The 22,036-nt window shown below is 45.0% G+C and overlaps 2 protein-coding genes across 24 annotated transcripts in view; one reads left to right on the top strand and one right to left on the bottom strand.

Annotated features, from left to right (window-relative positions):
• LOC308459086 (7-alpha-hydroxycholest-4-en-3-one 12-alpha-hydroxylase-like) overlaps positions 1-22,036 on the top strand; it is a 393,862-nt gene that overhangs the window by 172,820 nt on the left and 199,006 nt on the right. The gene's annotated exons all lie outside the window — the stretch shown is intronic.
• The window catches only part of OBSCN (obscurin, cytoskeletal calmodulin and titin-interacting RhoGEF), a 264,501-nt gene that overhangs the window by 123,199 nt on the left and 119,266 nt on the right, over positions 1-22,036 (bottom strand). For 21 of the 23 annotated variants that reach the window (XM_080973891.1, XM_080973911.1, XM_080973907.1 and 18 more), the window contains 10 exons: positions 20,585-20,857; positions 19,484-19,750; positions 18,256-18,522; positions 15,853-16,119; positions 13,914-14,183; positions 12,025-12,291; positions 9,468-9,734; positions 7,862-8,128; positions 4,673-4,945; positions 1,623-1,889 (listed from right to left, as the gene is read on the bottom strand). In XM_080973891.1, coding sequence (XP_080830017.1) covers positions 1,623-1,889; positions 4,673-4,945; positions 7,862-8,128; positions 9,468-9,734; positions 12,025-12,291; positions 13,914-14,183; positions 15,853-16,119; positions 18,256-18,522; positions 19,484-19,750; positions 20,585-20,857 — 2,685 coding nt within the window. The remainder of the gene's footprint in view (positions 1-1,622; positions 1,890-4,672; positions 4,946-7,861; positions 8,129-9,467; positions 9,735-12,024; positions 12,292-13,913; positions 14,184-15,852; positions 16,120-18,255; positions 18,523-19,483; positions 19,751-20,584; positions 20,858-22,036) is intronic. The other 2 variants (XM_080973908.1, XM_080973892.1) reach the window with 2 other exon arrangements.

Here is a 22,036-nt window from a genome sequence, read left to right as displayed (position 1 = left end):
CCTTCTTCTCCCAATACAGAGATTTCCCAAATTGATCCTATGATGTCAAAAGCAATAAACATGGGTAATGTGAACTGCGCCATTGTGGATTGCATAATTCCAAGTAGCTGTTAATGCACAGAATAGCACAAAATATATTGTCCCTTCTCTTGTCATTATGGACACCTCACTTTTACTGATTTTAGAACTGTTATGGCCCACTTTCCCACAGGCTCAAAGCAATCAACAGGCACCCAAAAGAAATAACATAGCTAAACAACTATAAAAACAAAATTGTAATAATAATACCACCACATTGCTAATAGCAACCAAATAAGAATAAGCAAAGAGCAATATAAGTGATACAACAGTATCAGAAGTCTGAGCTCTGGGTAAATGTAGACTAATATAATCAAAGGCAGTATTTATCTTTAGCATTTCTGAAACACTTTAGGGTACTCAAAGCATTTCACATTTATTTTATTTTCAGTTATCCTTACAACAGCCCTGTAAGGTAGGCAAGTATTACTTTCCCCCTTTTGCAGTTGGGGAGGTTTAAGTTCAGGCAGGGACTTACCTACGCCCACCCTAGCAAAGTTCATAACTGATGTGAGAATTAAAATAACAGGGTGGCTCCTCAGCTCTCAGCTTACACTCAGAGCCATAACATTACAGCAGACCTTTAATTATCCAAAACGACTTTCATTAGATTTTGCATGAACAGGCAGTCCTAAATTAAAGGCAGTGTGTGGAAATGAAAAAAGGCATGTTGGGAAAGTGTTGGAAAGAGGTGCCCTGGGATATTGTTTCAAAGCTTTTGCAAAGACCATGTTTCACATTATCCCAGCAGCAGGTAAGACTCAGTCCCAGAGGCCACATAAAATTGCTAACTAGGGATGGAAGGGAAATTTGGCTTGGTTTCCATTTTCATGCGAACCTACCTAATATGTGCTTCCTGGGAAAAAACACATGAACCAAAATATAGCTATCCTTTAAATTTTGCACTTCTCCAAATTTTGTGATGCAGTTCTCCCGCCAAATATTGTGTGTCAAAATCTGTACATTATGGGGGAGGGGATAAGCATTATAATGTATATAGTGAAAATAATATACTCAGCTAACTTATATTAAGGTAAACTGCTTGCAGAAATGTGCACATTGCAGAAAACTGTATTAAAAATGTGTGTATTGGGATAAATTTCCACCATCAAGCCTGATTTGTTTAATAATGAAAAATTGCAAGCTGATGCGAAACTTTGGAGAACTCGAGGACTAGAAAAATGTGAAAATGAGAGAAACCAAAACTGGAAGGTTTGTTCAGCCCTATAGCTACCCCACCCACCCACCCACCCATTTTTTTTAAGGAGCGGGTCCTTTCCCCCATGCTCTATAATCTGGAAGAGTCAACAGCTCCTCACAGAATCACAGAACTGGAGAGTTGGAAGGGATCCCAGCAAAGCAGGAATCACAGCTACAGAACCCCTGAGAGGATGTCATCCAGCCTCTGTTCAGACACCCCAGGCTGCAGCTGGAAAACAGCGCTAGGCCATGGCAAAAGAAGGAGCGCTGCTCATGGTCGGTTGCTGCTGTGAACGCTCCCTGCACTCCCTCGACAGTCTTCTTTCCATCGTGGAAGACCTCACCTTGAACATCAAGCATTGCCACCACTTTAGTGCCTCCAGCTTCGCAAGAATAGATGCCGGTGTCCCCTGGGAGAGCAGGCTTGATCTTCAGCTTGGCCACATTCCAGTCTTGCTCAATGACAATTCGCCGGCCGTCTGCATGAACCGCCTGCTCGTTCTTCATCCAAACGGCCTGCACAGGCCTGGAATACTGGCAGATGAATTCTGCTGTGCCATCTTCGTCCACGGTAATGTCCTGCATGGGACTGACCACTTCAATGGTTGGATCTGTCAACCGACACGTCAGGAGGGACATGTATTAGTGCATCCTTCGGGGAAGGTTTACGGGCGCTCATTTTGTTTAAGCACAGTGCTCTCGGTGTGAGTGAGATGCATGAAAGCGGATGAGAAGCACCACTTAGTTTGATGAGTTTTGTGTTTGCTGGTGACATCAGCAACGAGCAGTATACAAGCAGGTGGATTAGCTGTTAGGGAAGCTGTTGTGTTGCGTGTCCCTGGGACATTACAGTTATATCTCTGTGGGTGTGTCACTAGAGAGTGGGCTCACATTCTGATCTATAAAGGTAAAGGTACCCCTGACCATTAGGTCCAGTCGCAGACGACTCTGGGGTTGCGGCGCTCATCTCGCTCTATAGGCCAAGGGAGCCAGCATTTGTCCGCAAACAGCTTCCAGGTCATGTGGCCAGCATGACTAAGCCACATCTGGCGAACCAGAGCAGTGCACGGAAACACCGTTTACCTTCCCGCTGGAGTGGTACCTATTTATCTACTTGCACTTGATGTGCTTTCAGACTGCTAGGTTGGCAGGAGCTGGTACCGAACAACGGGAGCTCACCCTGTTGTGGGGATTCAAACCACCGACCTTCTGATCGGCAAGCCCTAGGCTCTGTGGTATGGACCACAGCGCCACCCGCATCCCATTTTCTGATCTATAGACCTGCCCAAACCAAGACCTTTAATCCCACCCACCCAGTCCTTGGGTCTGCTGTAGTTAAGGGCTGACATAGCGTGGGATTGGCAATAATGAAGCAGCGTTGACCTGAAGTGGCAACAGCCCCAAGTGGTCAGATTCTACCTCCTTTGATGGCCCCCTTCGCTGATGTCTTACAAGACAATTGAGTGGGGCATAATGTTGCCTAAAAACTGAGTCCAAGATCGAGATCAGAAAAACTGAGGCAAGTTGTGCCCTGGGTGAGAATGATTCAGAAGTGACGTTGGAGTGAAAAACAGTCCGGGGTCCTCAGAGAAGAGGTGAGGTGACACAGACTGCACCAATTGAGAGGTCCTTGTTTTTAAATTTAAGTCCAGGCACTTGTCCATTTACTTGCACGCTTAGAGCTAGACTTGGAATTGTGCAGGAATTTGGACTAAGATACAACAGCTTACATTAATGCACGAAAACCAAACTAAAATTGTAATGTTGTGAGTTCCACAGAGGGAACCCATGCATCACCAAATAAGCATCATTTGTGCACATGTAAGCCTGCTTATTTTTGGAAAACAGTGAATGAGAAGGAAAGAACATCCTTCTGACATCTGGGAAGATCTGGCCTGGACAGAAAAGACAGGCTGATATAAAGAGAAAAGGCAAAAAGCACAGAGATAGCATTACCAGCTGAAACAAAGGAAGTGTCTGTTAAGGGCATTAATGTAAGCATGGTTAGAATTTCACTAGTACATTATTTTCCTGGTGAATGAAGCATGGTGCCACCCTTGGATTCTTCAAGTATTATTCTTATTTCAAACTGGATCTATCCCTTTCTACCCATTTTTCTTGGTGAATGAAGAGTACAGTGTAACTTGAAAGCCTGGGTTCTCTTACATCAACACAGGTTGATATAATAAAGGGAATTACTTTACTACTTGTTCATGCTGATTATTCTCTGAAAATATCTTGGGAAGCTGCCTATGATTTCACAGGAACGCTACGTGATTTCTGACTATGAACGAATTCCAGTGGGATTATTGAACTGAGACACACAAACGCTCATCTTCTGCAACCTTTGGCACGTTCCCTACAGGTAACAGCCATACCCTTAAGGACCAAGGGGGTTCAGGTGCAAAAGAGAGTTGTCAACTTTTCTAACTTTTACAGCCATAAGCCTCAGTGGGAGTGAAATATTTAGAACTAGTAACCATAACCCTTCGTCCAGTTCCAATTTCAGCAAGAGGGGGAAATGTTTGGGGGCTCACTATGCAAACACTTATACCAGCCCCCCAAATTTTCACCCCAGATTAAACTGGAGGGCAGCAGCAGCAGCTGCATGGATGCACATTCAGGACACAGCTGTCAACTTTTCCATTTTCTTGCAAGGAATCCTATTCGGAATAAGGGAATTCCCCTTAAAAAAAGGGAAACGTTGACTGCTATGATTCAGAAGTGCATCTAACTTCCAGTAGTAGTCCCTAAAAGCAAGGGCATCCGAGACACAATGTGGAATATATTGTAAACCACCCTGTGATATTAATATGAAGAGTGACATAATAATAATTCCCCCATGTTTCCAAGACTGGTAAGAAGAACAGGGTGGGTTTCGTATATTCTTATTAAGGATCATTGCCCCAGTAAGCAATGTTGCACCTGTTTTGGTTATATGGATGTGTCTTTCGCAAGAAAATTTCTAATTCAATATGTACACTGCCAGCATTCAATCACCTCTGAAAATCTCACATTTTAATTGCCTTTTCAAGCAGTATCCTTCTGCCTAGCTGTCTACGCTATGCTTATGAGAGTCTGCAAACAAATTGGAGCTTAAAAAGGGGTTCATACTTTTCTCCTGGCCCATGGAAGGCTTTGGGGGCAACCTCTATTGTCTCTGCATGTGCATGTATGCTACACCTTATGATGAACTAGTACTGGAAAGAACACCTGCAGTGGAACATCTTGTAGGAGGCCAGCAGATAAGCTAGTAAGATGGTGCTTACTGGTTAATGCATGCCTTCCAGTAGCCATTTTGCAGAAATTTGTTAAGGGCCACCTGAAGCCAGAAGCGTAAGCAGTGTGGTTTGTGGGGCGGCCCGTGGGGCAACTGCATCCAAAGCCAAAATACCTTTGATTAATAATTTAGCGGAAGATATGAGGGGGCCCGCTCTGAAGGTCACAATTCCTGAATCATTGGGCCCCAGGTCCTTTAGGGTCAAAGTATACACTTTCCCATCTTGCACAGAGATTTCGTTCACGGGGCTGCTTTGGAGGGGAGATCCGTCCAGCCACCACTGTACGTTTTGCATGCCCGGGCGCGAGAGCTCGCAAGTGAAAGTGGCAGATTCGCCCGCAAAGACGTCCGTGTTCTTTAAACCAGAAACTATCTGCACTTCCTCTTCTGCGTAACAAAGTAAGAGAATGCATACCAAGGGAGAACACATGTGTAAACATACCGGCTTTTACGAAACTGACAACACCCACCACTTAAGAGACAAACATCATTGGGGGACTTACAAACCTAGCAATCAAGATTGATACCGAAGAACATTTCACAATTACACAGAGACACACTCAAGGCCAATGATCGAAACTCATTTATCCTGGAGAAACGGCTATGTGTTAGCAACTCCTGCCATGCCCACTTGTGATGTTGCCATGGGATAGTGGTCTTTGAGAATGACCTGCTGTGATTGCAACTGATCACATCCTTAACAATACTTTGGAAACTAGGTACAACCAAGACGTTGGTGAGCTGTAATTTGGTCTAATGTTGGCATCAAAATACCGTGAGCCTGCACCAGAACTTCAAGAAAATTCAACTTGCTGGACCCTCCCTCATGTTAAGACATAACAGATATGGGAATCCACCATTTTCCTAGGTACAGAGCGTGCATTCATAGGACAACATTATGACATCTATGGGATTGTAGGGATCAGTTAACACAGGTTCTTAATAAAGAATCGTTCTCTTGTCACATTGACTAACTTTCTAACACTCTTCCTTGGAGGTTTTTACGCAGAGGTTGGATGGCCATCTGTGATGGAAGCTTTAGTTGAGATTTCTGCATAGCAGGGGGTGGAAGAGATGAGCTTTGGGGTCCCTTCCAACACTACAATTCTTTGATTCTATGACTATATAAGGAAGCTAATCTGCCCCAAACTTTAAACAGGCTTAAACAAGACAGGTGAGGTTTTGCTTTCACACAATCAAGCAATTGATACTTTTTGTCATAATATTGCACCCTGATATGCAAACTAGGCAGATGTGCCAATTCTCTTGGATGTCGCCTTTGATAGGCACGGCTTAGATACACAACAAAACCTTCTTCAAATGGTAAGAGAATGAGTGCTCAACTATTCATCCCAATGTACATTTGTAAAAACCTTTTGACAGTTCCTTGGAACCAAACCAGATGGTAATTGTGGAAGATGCATAAACAGTTTCTTGAAGCAAGCTGAAAAGTAGCTATGGGAAGCTATTAATTCCATGCTGTGCCTGAAATACTTAACCCTTTCTCCTTCCACTATTACCCACTCAAAATCACACTTCTCAGAAGCTTTTCACCCTGCAGGGGAAAGGCACAGGGACCTTGTAACTTCTCTCTCACAGGTGAGAGAGCAGCCAGGGATGGGTTGATTTTGAATGGGGAAATGGCAGGAAGCAAATAGGCTATATAGTCCCTTCTCCTTTCCCCCTCCCCCCAAAAAACCTCCTAATCACAACCTCCAATTGCCAGGAGACTATTCACATGAGTATCATGAAGCATAAAATGATGCCTAGTAGTAAACTAAAAGGAGAGCACTGGCTTTTTATTTGGCTTATATATGCTTGAAATGTTCTGCCAGTACAGAGTGGCAGTGACTACTGCTTTCATATACCTGTGACTATGCATGTATCGTTCACACATACAGGTTTGTTACTCAATGAGCAAAGCACTGTGACAGAAACTTGCATGTGTGAATGAGATCTCACACATCGAGAGCCGTAGACAGAACTTTCATAGCACCTCACATTAATGCATGTCAATGAAGCTAGGACACATCCAACCGAACGGCAACAAGTGCTGAGCAGCCAGGTAGTGAGAGATAAAAGTGATGTGAATACATGTGTGAACCAGCTCTACCTCTCTTTCAAATCAGAACCAGTGAAGGCGGTGAAGGTCCTGTGTGAGTGTCTGGAGGCGGTTGGAGGATGCATGGCGGCTAACAGATTGAGGTTGAATCAGAAGACAGAAGTATTGTTTTGGGGGGACAGGAGGCTGGCAGATGTGGAGGACTCCCTGGTCCTGAGTGGGGTACTTAGCCCCTGAAGGGCCAGGTGTGCAGCCTGGGAGTCATTCTGGACTCACAGCTGTCCATGGAGGGGCAGGCCAATTCTGTGTCCAGGGCAGCTGTCTACCAGCTCCATCTGGTACGCAGGCTGAGACCCTCCCTGCCCGCAGACTGCCTCGCCAGAGTGGTGCATGCTCTAGTTATCTCTCGCTTGGACTACTGCAATGCGCTCTATGTGGGGCTACATTTGAAGGTGACCTGGAAACTACAACTAATGCAGAAGGTGGCAGCTAGACTGGAGACTGGGAGCGGCCGCCGAGACCACATAACTCCGATCATGAAAGATCTACACTGGCTCCCAGTACGTTTCCGAGCACAATTCAAAGTGTTGGTGCTGAGCTTTAAAGCCCTAAATGGCCTCGGCCCAGCATACTTGAAGGAGCGTCTCCACCCCCATCGTTCTGCCCGGACGCTGAGGTCCAGCACCGAGGGCCTTCTGGCGGTTCCCTCACTGCGAGAACCCAAGTTACAAGGAACCAGGCAGAGGGCCTTCTCACCCTCCCTGTGGAACCATATGTCAGGAGTGCTCTGATGGTGTTTCCTGCTTGGCTGGGGGTTGGACTCGATGGCCCTTGTGGTCTCTTCCAACTCTATGATTCTATGATTCTATGAACGCCCTCCCTCCAGATGTCAAAGAGAAGAACAACTACCAGACTTTTAGAAGACATCTGAAGGCAGCCCTCTTTAGGGAAGCTTTTAATGTTTAACAGACCACTGTATTTTAATACTCTGTTGGAAGCCGCCCAGGGTGGCTGGGGAAACCCAGCCAGATGGGCGGGGTATAAATAATAAATTCTAGACTCAGGGATTTAAGCAAAGCACAACCAAACCACTTTACGCACAGAATTACAATACTGTGTTTCAGCCCATATGCTGTGGTGTTGGGTGAATGTGCTGCTCTGGAAGCAGTGTGGTTTTGCTCTGCCGTATGGTACGTGCAAGTTTTGGGTTACAAAATCCAGCCGTATTATGGTGAACACACCTTGTACATAAACGGAGCCTGTCGACAGCTCGTCTCCTGTGCTACAAGTGTAGGGGCCGCAATCTTCGGGCTCCAAATTGTGAATGATCAGCTCAATACTTGTGCCTCTCTGCCGCATCTCATACTTGGCACTAGGCTGAAGGACGATGGCTCCTTTCCTCCACTCCACAGGAGCGTCAGGTTTTGAGATCTCGCAGCGCAGGACGGCCTTTCCACCTGCTTCTGATTCCACGTTCTGCAATTCTTCTTTGAAGAGCACTGGCAGAACTGCAGGGAAGAGAGAATCAGGGCAGTGATAACCCTAACCCTATCAAAACGGAGGGCCTGGACGCTCAAGTGGACTGAGAAAGATTTGTGGGCATAGATCATGGCTTTAATTAATGTAGCATAAGGAACTCTGGCAAGATGTGCCCACACCAGCTTCTGTGGGCTTTGCAGTGCTGCCATCTATGGCAACACTGTCAGAGATGAGTTAGGTAAAGGTATATGGATATATATTTAAAAACAGGGTGTGGCATGGCCAGTTCTGGTTGTGCCCGCGGGATTATGAGCACTGCCCAGCTACCACTGATTTCAAAATCCATACTAGGATCCCAGAGGTTGTTAAGACTGGGAGAAGAAGGTAAAGAATGAGGTACCTGTGACCAAACCATTATCTAGCTTCTGGCAGTTGTTCCAAATTTTAATCAGAGTATGCTAAAAGGTTTCCCCAGAGTTTCATTCATATGGAAAATGAAATTGTTACACCAACCGTTAGCCACAGACATGGCAGAATTGGTCTGTAGGTGGCAGAGCAGGGGAGCACCAGGAGGGGGCAAGGGAACAGTTGCAAGTCCCCTCCCAATGAATCATAACCCAGAGCCCCAGTTTTCACTTATTTTTTCTTTCTGCTGTCCCACTTTTGGTTGTTAGTACCTTTATAAGTGCTACACAGGTAGAACTGTGGGTCAGTGGTTCGAATACCCACGATGGGGTGATCTCCTGTTGCTCGGTCCCTGCTCCTGCCAACCTAGCAGTTCGAAAGCACGTCAAAGTGCAAGTAGATAAATAGGTACCACTCCGGTGGGAAGGTAAACGGCGTTTCCGTGCGCTGCTCTGGTTCGCCAGAAGAGGCTTAGTCATGCTGGCCACATGACCCGGAAGCTGTACGCCGGCTCCCTTGGCCAGTAAAGCGAGATGAGCACCGCAACCCCAGAGTCGGTCACGACTGGACCTAATGGTCAGGGGTCCCTTTACCTTTATAAGAGTTTTCCTGCTTGTTTTTCCTGCTTTTACACTGTAGATTTTGTATGTTCTTTTTCTCACGGTCTCTCTCTCTCTCTCTCTCTCTCTCTCTATATATATATATAGCATTTGTAGAACCTAGGATATGAGGCAACATGTACAGGCACTATTCTGACCATTTTTCTGTGAGTCAGTAGCCTGCTCCCTGCAGGATACGCTCCCACTGTAGCTTTCCTACCATTCCTACCAATGATGGCAGTGATGCAAGACAAACACTTGTTACATCTCTGGAGTGGAACGATTGATTAAAAAATGCAGACACCCTCCAGGCCACAAAGGCAAGCATGCAGAAGGACTGGGAACGAGTCCAAGCTTATCCTACCTTTGACTTTCAATGTGGCTGTTGTCTGTTGGTCTCCTGAATTGCAGGTGTATTCCCCAGCATCCTGAGCTTCCACATCATAGATGAGGAGCTCTGCAAAGTTCCCTTCCTGCCTGAGCTCATACTTGTCGCTTGACTGCAGCACCACTTTCCCTTTCTTCCAGGCCACCGGGGCCAAAGGCTTGGACAGCTCACAGCGCAAAGACACCGTGTTCCCCGTCTCAACCTCTTTGTTTTGGAGACCACGTTTGAAAAGGACAGGGAGAGCTGGAAGGCAATGCACACACTAAAGAGTACTCGTATCTGACAGTCTTTATGATCAAAATACTCTTTCTTAATCATGCCTCCTTCTGGCTCAGAATAGGAATAGCAGTCGAGTTTCATTTTTTAAAAAAATGATTTGTTGATGTGTTTCTGTTTTTAATGGGACGCGGGTGGCGCTGTGGGTTAAACCACAGAGCCTAGGACTTGCCAATCAGAAGGTCAGCGGTTCAAATCCTGCAATGGGGTGAGCTCCTGTTGCTCGGTCCCTGCTCCTGCCCACCTAGCAGTTCAAAATCACGTCAAAGTGCAAGTAGATAAATAGGTACTGCTCCGGCGGGAAGGTAAACGGCGTTTCCGTGCGCTGCTCTGGTTCGCCAGAAGCGGGTTAGTCATGCTGGCCACATGACCCAGAAGCTGTATGCCGGCTCCCTTGGCCAATAAAGCGAGATGAGCGCTGCAACCCCAGAGTCGGTCAAGACTGGACCTAATGGTCAGGGGTGCCTTTACCTTTACCTTCTGCTTTTAATAGTATTTGCCATAGCTGTTCTTAGTTTATATAAGTGATGGCTTTTTGGGCTGCCTAGAAAACTTCTCTCATGGGGCAAGCTATATAAATGCAGTATATGGATAAATAAATGTCCCGATTGCACTAGCACTTTGAGATTCAAAAGGGTGAGTGCTCAGTCAAGAACCCTTGGGCCAAATGCTCTCAACACCCCTAAAGCCCTACTACACATAAGTACAAAACATAACGGTTGATCTCTTTGCTCCCATCTCTGTAAAAGACTAGCTTAAAGGGAAAAGCTGTCTGGAGCAACCTCCAAAAGTCATGATGCCACCCCCCAAAAATTGTCTAAGCTGAAATTTGATGCCGGTCTGGAGGTTCTTTCCCAGGCAAAGCACCTGCAGGCTTTCAGAAGAAGCCTAAAGCGTTGTTATAAGATTAGAATAAAATTCTGGGGAGAGACCTGAACATTCCTCAGTTGCAGCCGGATTGCGATCGAGGCAAAATTTGCTATGAATTTTGTGGTTTGTCTGCAGGCAAGACATCTGAGGAACTTCAAGGGAAATCATAAAGGGTTTGGTGAGCCCAGAGTCCAGGCATAAAAGTTACTGTAATCATTTTCAGTAGTGCTTTCCTGTGTGCAATATACTTCACAATTATTATTTTCATTTCTCCCAGCAACCTGAGGACAACTTCACACTTTTATGCTGTTACACTGAAGCAGAGGTGGGCAACCTCTGGCCCGTGGGTTAATTTTTGCCCGCCAGGGGTTCCAGTTTGGCTCATGAGACCAGATTCTCAGGTGATGGGAAGGATATGGGGTCCAATCCTGTGCTGGCTGCATGCAACAGTTCCCCATAGGGAACTGGCGCACACAGTCAATGCGGAAGAATTCAGTCCTCCATCATCAGCTCAGTTTGGCAAGATTCAATACAGAGATATGATATCTTTATTGTCATTGTCTCATGCAGAACAATGAAATTGAAAAATTACATAAAACATTCAAAAACCCCTAAAAACTCTGAAACCCCATTTTAAAATACACTATACTATAGAGCCCCCTTATGCTACCTTTAGAACCAGAATTGCATTTGGGTAGAAACTGTTTCTCAGACAGCTAGTCCTGGCCTTTATAACCCTATACCTTCTTCCAGAAGGTAGAAGCTGAAAGAGATCATTTCCGGGGTGCGTACTATCATGTGCTATCTCTGCCGCTTTCTTATGGCACCTGGAAGCGTAGATTTGATCCAAGGTGGGAAGAGTGCACCCAGTTATTCTCTCCGCAGTCTTTACAACCCTGGACAGCATTGTTTTTTCCCTGGCTGTGCAGCTCCCAAACCACACACACAGTGGTTTGGGAGCTGCACGGCCAGGGAAAAGAAAAAAAAACCCCAATGCTGTCCAGGGTTGTAAAGACTAAAGAGATAATAATTGGGTGCACTTATCCCTGATCAGGAAAGGTTTTGTACTGTACCCACTGCTGTAACAAAACTTAGCTTTTTCAGGGAGTTCAGGCCAAACTCCTTCCTGGTGGCAAAAGGATTTTCACTGAACACCCTTTAAAAATCAAGTCTTCTTCCTCACATTGCTGTGAGCTGCTTAGAAGTGAGATGCTTCAGGATTTCAGAGCACTAAATCACCCAATGTCATTTTGTCCTCAGATGATTGACAGGTGGACAGTCCCACCCACCTGTTAAATTTGGCCCAATCCTAATAAAGATCTGCTCCATGGAGCAAAAAAAGATTCTCCACGCCTGTTAGTCATAAACTTCAAAGAAAGGTTCTCACCTTTAACCTTTAATCTAGCTGTGGTCTTCCTGTCGGCTGTACTACAGCTGTATTCTCCTGAATCTTCAGGGACCGTGGTACGGATGATCAAACTGTGGGCAGTTCCTTCTACTTTAATTTCAATCTTCTGGCTGGGCTGGACTGTGGATGAACCCTTCTTCCATTCCACACGGACATTGGGTTTGGATAGGTCACAGCGGAAGATAGCTGTGGCGTTCTCATCTACTTCCATATTCTCCAGCTGCTTTATGAAGATTACTGGAGCAGCTGTACAGAGGGGAAAACAAAGCCTTTGCTGGAATGGTGTGTATATACATATGTGTGTGTGCACACACAAACAAATACAATTTGAACCCATGTTCCATTCTTAATGCAGCCTCACGAGTGAGGAACAGCATTGAAATACAATAAAACAATATTCGTTTAAATGCAACTTAAGCCAGTAAGATACTAATATAACCACTTCAGCTAAACGAGGGGTACCACTTTAGTCAAATGCTTGGATGAATAATCATGCTTTTACCTGGTGTCAAAATTCCATTACCATAGATACCAATGGTGCCTGATAAGGGTGGTCATTCTAAAGTACGGGTGCCATTATTGAGAATGTCCCGCCAGCGGTTATCACATACCATTATTTCAGAGAACTGTGACACAGTGAGAAGGGCTTCATCCCCCGATGGGCTGCTTAATTGTTCAGCAAGCATAAAAGATTAATTACTTTTGCACTATTCCCAGGGGAGAAAAATATTTTTTCTGGAAAAAATAATAATAGAGGGCTCAAACTGTCCAACATCTAATTAGGACATCTTCCCTGGCTGTAAAACCTTTTATCTAATCAATCCTCTGTGGGTGCTGTAATGATTATTTTGTTTGGTTGCATTGTTTTGTACATATTTTTAAAATAGAGAGATATGGGAAATAAATATTTTTATTTCCCAAATCTCTCTATTTGTAAAATAACATTTTTCCGGGTATAACACACCCCATGTATAAGATAACCCCAATTTTTTTGAACTCAAAATTAAGAAAATAAGTTGTTTAGCTTTTTTTGGGGGGTGAGGGAGGTCACTTCTGCCAATCGCTCACCCGCCTGCCCGCCACTGCCGATGGCACACCTCACCGCAGCCAATTGTCTGCCCACTCGCTGCCACCAACAGCCCACCTGCCCACTTCCCGCAGCCGCCAATCGCCTGCCTGCCTCGCCACAGCCGCCAATCGCCTGCCCAATTGCCACAACCACAGCCACAGCCAATCGCCAGCAGGCCTTGCCGCAACCACCAACCACCTGCCCAATCACGGCTGCCAATCTCCTGCTTGCTGCTGCCATTAATCGCACGTCCCCTCTCTGCATTCACTATCCATGTATAAGACGACACCCAATTTTTGTCTAATTTTTTTAGCAAAAAGCATCGTCTTATACACAGAAAAATACGGTATGTACAAAACAATGCAACCAAATACACACACACACACACACACACAATAATCATTAAAATAATTCTTAAAAAACATCACTACCCACAGAGGTTTCATTAGATAAAATCATTTTAATAGCCTCACTTAAGCACAGTAGTCCTGGGACCTTGCATCGCTGCTTCTCACCCCCAATATTCACCTCAAAGGAACCCCAGGGTTTGCACTTAGAATACAGAGATCTGTGATTTGAGTAGACAAGCACATTTTTCAATCAACATGTCTAAGTTTCTTCTGACAGACACAACAGGGTATTGCAGGATCCAGATTATTTTGACAGAAGGGAGAGCTCTCCCTCTAAAGGACTGGCCTACTTGTGCCGCTCAATTTGCTGGGCCTCATTTACAGAAAAATGGTGGACCAGTTTGAGGGTCAATAACATAGATCCCCCTACAAAGAGTTCGCTCACTTACGCTGCACGGTCAGCTGGGCCTCAGAAGAATTCTGTCCCACTTTGAAAGTGACGGAGCCGGAGTCTTCGAGCGTCACCTTCCGGAGGGTGAGCGTGTGAACTTTCCCTAGAACCTCAATTTCATTCATTTCATTGGACTGGAGAGGCACCCCGCTCAGACTCCATTCCACGTCCTTTGCCTTCTCCCGAGAGACCTTGCACTGGAACACGGCATCTTCGTTTTCATACAAGGTGATATCTTTCAGTGCCTCCACTATGGTGGCTGGCGCTTCTAAAATTAAAGCAGAAAGATTTATTTTTCCCCCAGTTCCTTTTTTCTTTCCATATCTCTTGCTACACTATTCACAAGCACCTGTTAAATGTGGTCTCTAATATTCATCAGCTGGAGGAAACAGATGAATAACCACAACTTGGCTGTTTAGTGCACCCCTTTGCCATTAAAACTGAAAAAAGAACCCATGGAAACAATAGGAATGGGTGAATCTGTCTATTTCATTATCACTTTCTCATTTTTCCTGAAAAGTAGGTGGGTTCCCGTGAGGCAAGACACAGCACGAACATTTATTAAACTACCTAACTGGGAAACAGGGGGAAAGCAACTGCTTATATATATTCCTGAAAGCCTGGGCCACTCCCAACATGATTGGCTATCTAAACTTCCAAGCTGCGAATCACGACTCAGAGCTCAAGGGCCAATGGCAGAGGCCCAAATCCTGAAATATTCTGTGACTGGACATCATGTATCGAATCAGAACACAGAAGCTCAGAATCCTTAGTCCAGACTCAAACTCAGGCACTGACCACTGAATACATAACATTTCCCATCTCAAGTTCAGTTCCCCTCATTAGTTTGTGCTTTTTAAAAAGGTTCTTGTGAAAATAAAGCAGCATTTTAATGTGAATTTCTCCTAATAGATACATTTTGTATGCAATTTTGCCTGCTTTACATGTATCAAAGCCATTTCACAAATGTAATCAAATTTTGCATGTTATTTTCAGCATGCTTGACCCTAGTAAAAAATTTTGAACAAATTACATGGCTGGGGAACGGCATTGCCAAATTAAGAGTATGCATTTTAAAGAATGAAGTGTTCCAGTTCGCATATTGTTTCGGAAAGTGAGAATTAGTTAAGTCTGCCTTTAAATGTAAACTGAATTGAGCTTCTCCCCCACCTCTATTTTGTTATAATGCCTTGTTTGTCTTTTCCCTTTTCGATTTTATGTTACGCTCTGTGTCTCTAAAGTTTTGTAAGCTACTAAGAGGATTTTTGCATAGCAAGCAACCAATATTAATATAATAATAATAATTTATTATTTATACCCCGCCCATCTGGCTGGGTTTCCCCAGCCACTCTGGGGCTTTCAACAGAATATTAAAATACAATAGTCTATTAAACATTAAAAGCTTCTCTAAATAGGGTTGCCTTCAGATGTCTTCTAAAAGTCTGGCAGTTGTTTTTCTCTTTGACATCTGGTGGGAGGGCGTTCCACAGGGCTGGTGTCACTACCAAGAAGGCACTACCGAGATAAGTCAGCAAGTGACGAATAAGTCATCATCTCTCAGGAGACTAAGAGGAGATATGAGAGCCATCTTCAAATATCTCAAGGGCTGTCTCATGGAAGATGGAGGAAGCTTGTTTTCTCCTGCTCTGGAGGGGTAGGACTCGAACCAATGGATTCAAGTTACAAGAAAGTTACTAAACATCGGGGGGGGGGGAATTCTGACAGTAAGAACTGTTTGAGAGTGGTTCGGTCTCCCTCAGGAGGTTGTGGACTCTCCTTCCTTGGAGGTTTTGAAGCAGAGGTTGCAGAGGTTGGATGGCCACCTGTCATGGTCGCTTCAGCTGAGATTCCTGCATTGCAGAGGGTTCGAACTAGATGACCCTTGAGGTCCCTTCCAGCGATTCTATGATTCTCCAAAAGAACGTCTGAGGCCTTACCGTTCACCAGCAGTGAAGCAGTGGTCTCCTGGTCTCCTGTGTCACAGCTGTATACTCCTGCATCATCGGCAGTCAGCTCAGAAACAATCAGCTCCACCACAGTGCCTACTTGCTTCATGGTGTATTTGCCACTGGACCTCAGGAGGGACCTATCCTTTTTCCACTTCACAGGTGCGCCACCTTTCGAGATCTCGCAGCGCAAGGTGACCTTGCCGCCCTCTACCGCCTCCTGATCCTCAAGCAGGTTAATGAAAAGTACTGGCAAAGCTATAAAACGACAGAAATGGGAAAGGCAGAGAAAATGATGCAGGGTGGTTCATAACAGTAACCAAAGGCACCTCAAAAGTAACACATTTATGGCAGCTAAACTTTGTTACCTGTGTCATTATTTTTGTTTTATATATATATAGATGAAATTGTTTTTGCACTACAAATTACAATCTTGAGAAAATTAATGGGGGGCTCCATGTGGATATATTTAATGTTCCAGGCCAAGGGGAGTAGATTGCGTAACACTTTGGTAGTTTTTTGCCTTATGTGTGGAAGTGGTGGTTCCGATAGTTTGTTCATGGAACATTAGATAGTTCCATAGTTTGTTCATGGAACATTAATAATAATATAATGTTGTTGTGTTGTTGTTGTTTAGTCATTTAGTCGTGTCCGACTCTTCGTGACCCCATGGACCAGAGCACGCCAGGCACTCCTGTCTTCCACTGCCTCCCGCAATAATTTAATTTATTAAATGATAATAATTTATTATTTAATAAATTATATTTATTTATTATTTATACCCCGCCCAACTGGCTGGGTTTCCCCAGCCACTCTGGGCAGCTCCCAACAGAACACTAAAATACAATAACCTATTAAACATTAAAAGCTTTCCTAAACAGGGCTGCTTTCAGATGTCTTCTAAAAGTCTGGTAGTTGTTGTTCTCTTTTACATCTGGTGGGAGGGCGTTCCACAGGGTGGGTGCCGCTACCTAGAAGGCCCTCTGCCTGGTTCCCTGTAACTTGGCTTCTCACAGCGAGGGAACTGCCAAAAGGCCCTCAGCACTGGACCTCAGTGTCCAGGTAGAACGATGGGGGTGGAGACGCTCCTTCAGATATACTGGACTGAGGCCATTTAGGGCTTTAAAGGTCAGCACCAACACTTTGAATTGTGCTCGGAAACGTACTAGGAGCCAGTGTAGGTCTTTCAAGACCGGTGCTATGTGGTCTCGGCGGCCGCTCCCAGTCACCAGTCTAGCTGCCGCATTCTGGATTAGTTGTAGTTTCCGGGTCACCTTCAAAGGTAGCCTCACATAGAGCGCATTGCAGTAGTCCAAGCGAGAGATAACTAGATTAATTAATGTTGGGGAGTAGGGACAGAGTTACACGAGACAGTAGAGGCACAGACCATGTGTGTTGGAATGTACTAGCCAAAATATTGGTTGCAGACCTCTAATAGATTTTAATTAACTGATGTATCAGTTGCTTCTTCATTTATTGAAAACACACATAGAAATGTATAGAACATTTTAAAGAAAGACCCAGATATTTAAAACTAGAAGGACATGGGGGTACAATTATCCAGCCCAAGCTAAAATTAAGTTCCACTGATATCACTGAACTTAACTCTCCCACTTGGGGCCAGTGGGACAGAGATGGCTTAAGAGTTTGGTTGGGTTGTATCCACCAGATAGAGACCCTGCACTTTTATGAGGAAGTATCTGCTTATTAGGGACGTGGGTGGCGCTGTGGGTTAAGCCACAGAGCCTAGGGCTTGCCGATCATAAGGTCAGTGGTTTGAATCCCCGCAACGGGGTGAGCTCCTGTTGCTCAGTCCCAGCTCCTGCCAACCTAGCAGTTCGAAAGCACGTCAAAGTGCAAGTAGATAAATAGGTACCGCTTCAGCGGGAGGGTAAACGGCGTTTCCATGCACTGCTCTGGTTCACCAGAAGCGGCTTAGTCATGCTGGCCACATGACCCGGAAGCTGTACGCCGGCTCCCTCGGCCAGTAAAGTGAGATGAGTGCCGCAACCCCAGAGTCGTCCGCGACTGGACCTAATGGTCAGGGGTCCCTTTACCTTTACCTATTTGGTTATTAAAACACCTTGCCATTGTTCACTAAGCAAAGGCATAGCCTAGCAAGTCCCACTGGGTGGTGAATTCCACAGCAGAGGAACTGGTTGCCCTCAACAAAGGCCAACCCTGTTCCCTCTCCTTTGGTGGACAGGGTACACATGTGGCCCAAGCCATTCAGGATTTGAAAGAAAATAACCATCACCTCAAGCTGAGCCCAGGAGCCAATGCAGTCAAACTAACTTTGGCACAATATGCTCTCCAGGGTCTGCTCATTGATATTCCTATGTGCAAGACCAGTCCCACCAGCAGCAAAGTTTAAGGAAATGTGCTCCTCCTCACCTTTGACAAGCACCGATGCTGTGGTCTGCTGGTCCCCAGAGTCACAGGTGTAGTTCCCAGAGTCCTCTGGCTGCGCATTGTGAATGAGAAGCTCAACAGTGGAGCCCTTTTGCCTCATCTCGTACTTGTCGCTGGCTCGCAGTCGGACTGAGCCTCTGCTCCACTTCACAGGAACGTCAGGTTTGGAGAGCTTGGCAAGGAGGGTGACCACTGAGCCTTCCTCAGCCTCCTGGCTCTCAAGCTGGGTTTCAAAAAGGGCTGGGAGAGCTGAGGGCCATGTGGGAGGAACGAGATGATTGTGAGTTGAAGGCAAATGGTTATTTGGGGATTTGTAATGCAGACCATCATCAGGAGAGATAGACTGGCAATTGCTCTTGACTCTAATGTTCTTGATAAAAGTTTTCAACAAATGCCAAAAAAACTAAGAATGTTGTAGAGGAAGTGAATTCTATAGAACTTGGTGCCGCTCAAAGCACATGCTCACATTCGTTTATTTCATTACATCTACAGAAATATTATTATTATTTCTTGCATTTGTCTAACACCCATCATTCACAGATCTCAGGGTGGTTCACAATATAAAATTGCAATATAAAAACTGTTATGTACTGAGTTTTAATAGGATCTAAATTGCAGCAGTCTGAACAATAATAAAAGAATAGGATCTAAATTGCAGGTCCTAGAACAATAGGATTCAGAATGCAGCAGTCCGATTGGTCCTAGAACAATAGGATCCAGAATGCAGCAGTCTGATTGGTCCGCAGGAGCCACCCAATCCAACTCCTGGTGGAAGTGATTCCGCAACCTGATTGGCCTACAGGAGCACATCAAAGTGCAAGTAGATAAATAGGTACCACTCCAGCAGGAAGGTAAACGGCATTTCCGTGCGCTGCTCTGGCTTGCCAGAAGCGGCTTAGTCATGCTGGCCACATGACCCAGAAGCTGTACGCCAGCTCCCTCAGCCAGTAAAGCGAGATGAGCGCCACAACCCCAGAGTCGGTCACGACTGGACCTAATGCTCAGGGGTCCCTTTGCCTTTACCTTTATAAAGCTTATAGCTGACAGGTTCTCATCAGCGCAGGGTTCTGATAACCTGAATGTTAAAGGTTAAGTATAATAACTAGCATCCAAGGCCAGTTAAGGCCTTTTAGTCTAGAAAGAAAGACAACAAGGGACGAGTAATTTGCAGTACAGATCCTAGGACCTGTTGACTCAATAAAACCCCTACCTTCAACAGAGATGGTTGCTGTGGTTTTCTGGTTCCCAATGTCACAGGTGTATTTGCCAGAGTCCTCTGGTTTTAAATTGTAAATCTTTAAGGTGAGTATTGTTCCTTCTTGCTGGATTTCATACTTGGAACTTGGAGAAATCACTTGGGCTCCCTTCTTCCATGTCGCCGATACGCCAGGCTGGGAGACTTCACATTTCAAGATGGCCGTACTGTCCTCTTGCAACTCTTTGTTGGCCAGCTCCTCTTTAAATGTGGGGAGTGGTGCTAAAAATACAAAATATGAATGGTATTTTAGAAAACTGCTAGAGGGACTAGCAGAAAATATGACCCAGTTGCCTCATAGCACCTTAAAGCAGGTTCCAGGCTCGTGTGATGAATTTTGCAGATTCAGAAATCATTTCATGTTCTTCTTAGTCTGTTGTATTTAAACTTAAGGTAAAGGTAAAGGGACCCCTGACCATTAGGTCCAGTCGTGACCGACTCTGGGGTTGCGGTGCTCATCTAGCTTTACTGGCCAAGGGAGCCGGCGTACAGCTTCCGGGTCATGTGGCCAGCATGACTAAGCTGCTTCTGGCGAACCAGAGCAGAGCACGGAAACGCCGTTTACCTTCCCGCCACAGCGGTACCTATTTATCTACTTGCACTTTGACATGCTTTCAAACTGCTAGGTTGGCAGGAGCAGGGACCGAGCAGTGGGAGCTCACCCCGTCGCGGGGATTCGAACCGCCGACCTTCTGATCGGCAAGCCCTGGGCTCTGTGGTTTAACCCACAGCGCCACCCGCGTCCCTTTTATTTAAACTTATTGCACAACAAATACATTCAGCCTTGCGTGATCGCAATGCTCATTAGAATACAAAATATTTTTCTCCCCCTTCTTTCACATGTACTAATCTGTTTCTTTTTCCTTAGTCATATACAGCCTGTCTTGTGGAATTATGACTTCCTGTCTCATAACATTTTACAGTAGTAACAGGAAGCCGATTCTGCTAAAAAATATTGATATATTTTCTCCTTTCTGCCAATCACAAAGACAGGCTCAAGATATAACATAGTTGGCTTGCCTAGTAGTTTTGTCACAATGCCCCTCATGGGATTACCTTTCACTTTGAGCTGTGCTGTGGAGGTGTATGGTCCAACCCGGAAGGTGACAGTGCCTGAATCTTGCTGGGTCACCTTCCTCAGCTGCAATATGTGGACCCTGCCTTTTTCAACAGAGATCTTGTTCATCTCATTGCTCTGGAGAGAGGCCTCCTGAAGCTTCCACTCCACATCCTTCGCATTGTCGTGGGAGACCTTGCACTCAAAGGTCACATCTTCATCCTCAAAGACCTCAGTGTTCTTCAGCCCCCTAATGATGGTGATGTCAAGTCCTGCAAGTGTCAGCGATGGTGGAAAGTGAGGGAACAAAGTTCTCATAGTGTGGACCATCACAATTTGATCCAGCCAGTGCTTTGTTCTCTGTAACTATCCTACAAGCCAGGGCATGCATATTTCTTTTATTAAACAATACAGTGGTACCTCAGGTTAAGTACTTAATTCGTTCCAAAGGTCCGTTCTTAACCTGAAACTGTTCTTAACCTGAAGCAGCACTTTAGCTAATGGGGCCTCCTGCTGCCACTGCACTGCCGGCACGCGATTCTCATCCTGAGGTAAAGTTCTTAAGCTGAGGTAATATTTCTGGGTTAGTGGAGTCTGTAACCTGAAGTTTTTGTAACCTGAAGTACCACTGTATTGATATATTGACTGAGTATAGGGAAACCTCTAAGTGCTTTACAAGAAATGTTTAAATTAACAATTGAAAAAGCAGTTGAAAACAATTTAAAATGCTTTAAAATAATTAGCAGTAATAAAAGATTATAATGTGTCAAAAGCTACATGTCTGGATTATTTATTTATTTATTTATTACTAACCCTGACAGGACTCAAGGCAGCTTATAGATAAAAGCTTGTTTAATAAAAAAATGTCGTAAGCAGGTGCCAAAGAGAGTACATCAAAGCAGGTTGCCTAATGTCAACAGGCAGGGAGTTCCAAAGTGTGGTTGCTGCTGCCACACCAAAGAGCTGGTTTTCTGGAAGGGCGGAACAAGTATCAGGTGGCGCCTGCAACGGTGCCACTTCCACAGATCTAAGCAGTTGAGTGAGAACCCATGGGGTAATTGTGAATATTCTACCATTCAAGAAGGAACACAGAATTTACTACTGTTCCACAGAAAACAGCATCTGGAGAATATAAAGCTTCCATTTCTCTTACTTTTTAAATTGCCTGCATTCCATCTATTTTTTGAGAATTAAATTGGAATGTACCATGATCTAGCTAAAGCCTAGCCTGGATCCATTGGCTAATGCAATGGCCATGAATGTTGAGTTATACATTCTTGGCATACAAAAAGATAGGGTTACCATTTGTCTAGGAATTCCCAGACATGTCCTCTTTTGGGGGTCCTACATGTCCATCCAAGGGGAATTTAAAATGTCCTGAATTTGGGGTTTTTATTTTTTTTAATCTTTTTTGTTGGGGGGGCGACTCTGGATCAGGCTGTGGCGCAGGT

This window comes from Podarcis pityusensis, assembly GCF_964106645.2.
Source record: "Podarcis pityusensis genome assembly, chromosome: 12".
In the NCBI taxonomy this organism is placed as follows: domain Eukaryota; kingdom Metazoa; phylum Chordata; class Lepidosauria; order Squamata; family Lacertidae; genus Podarcis; species Podarcis pityusensis.
This window is presented reverse-complemented; position numbering and strand designations above follow the sequence as displayed.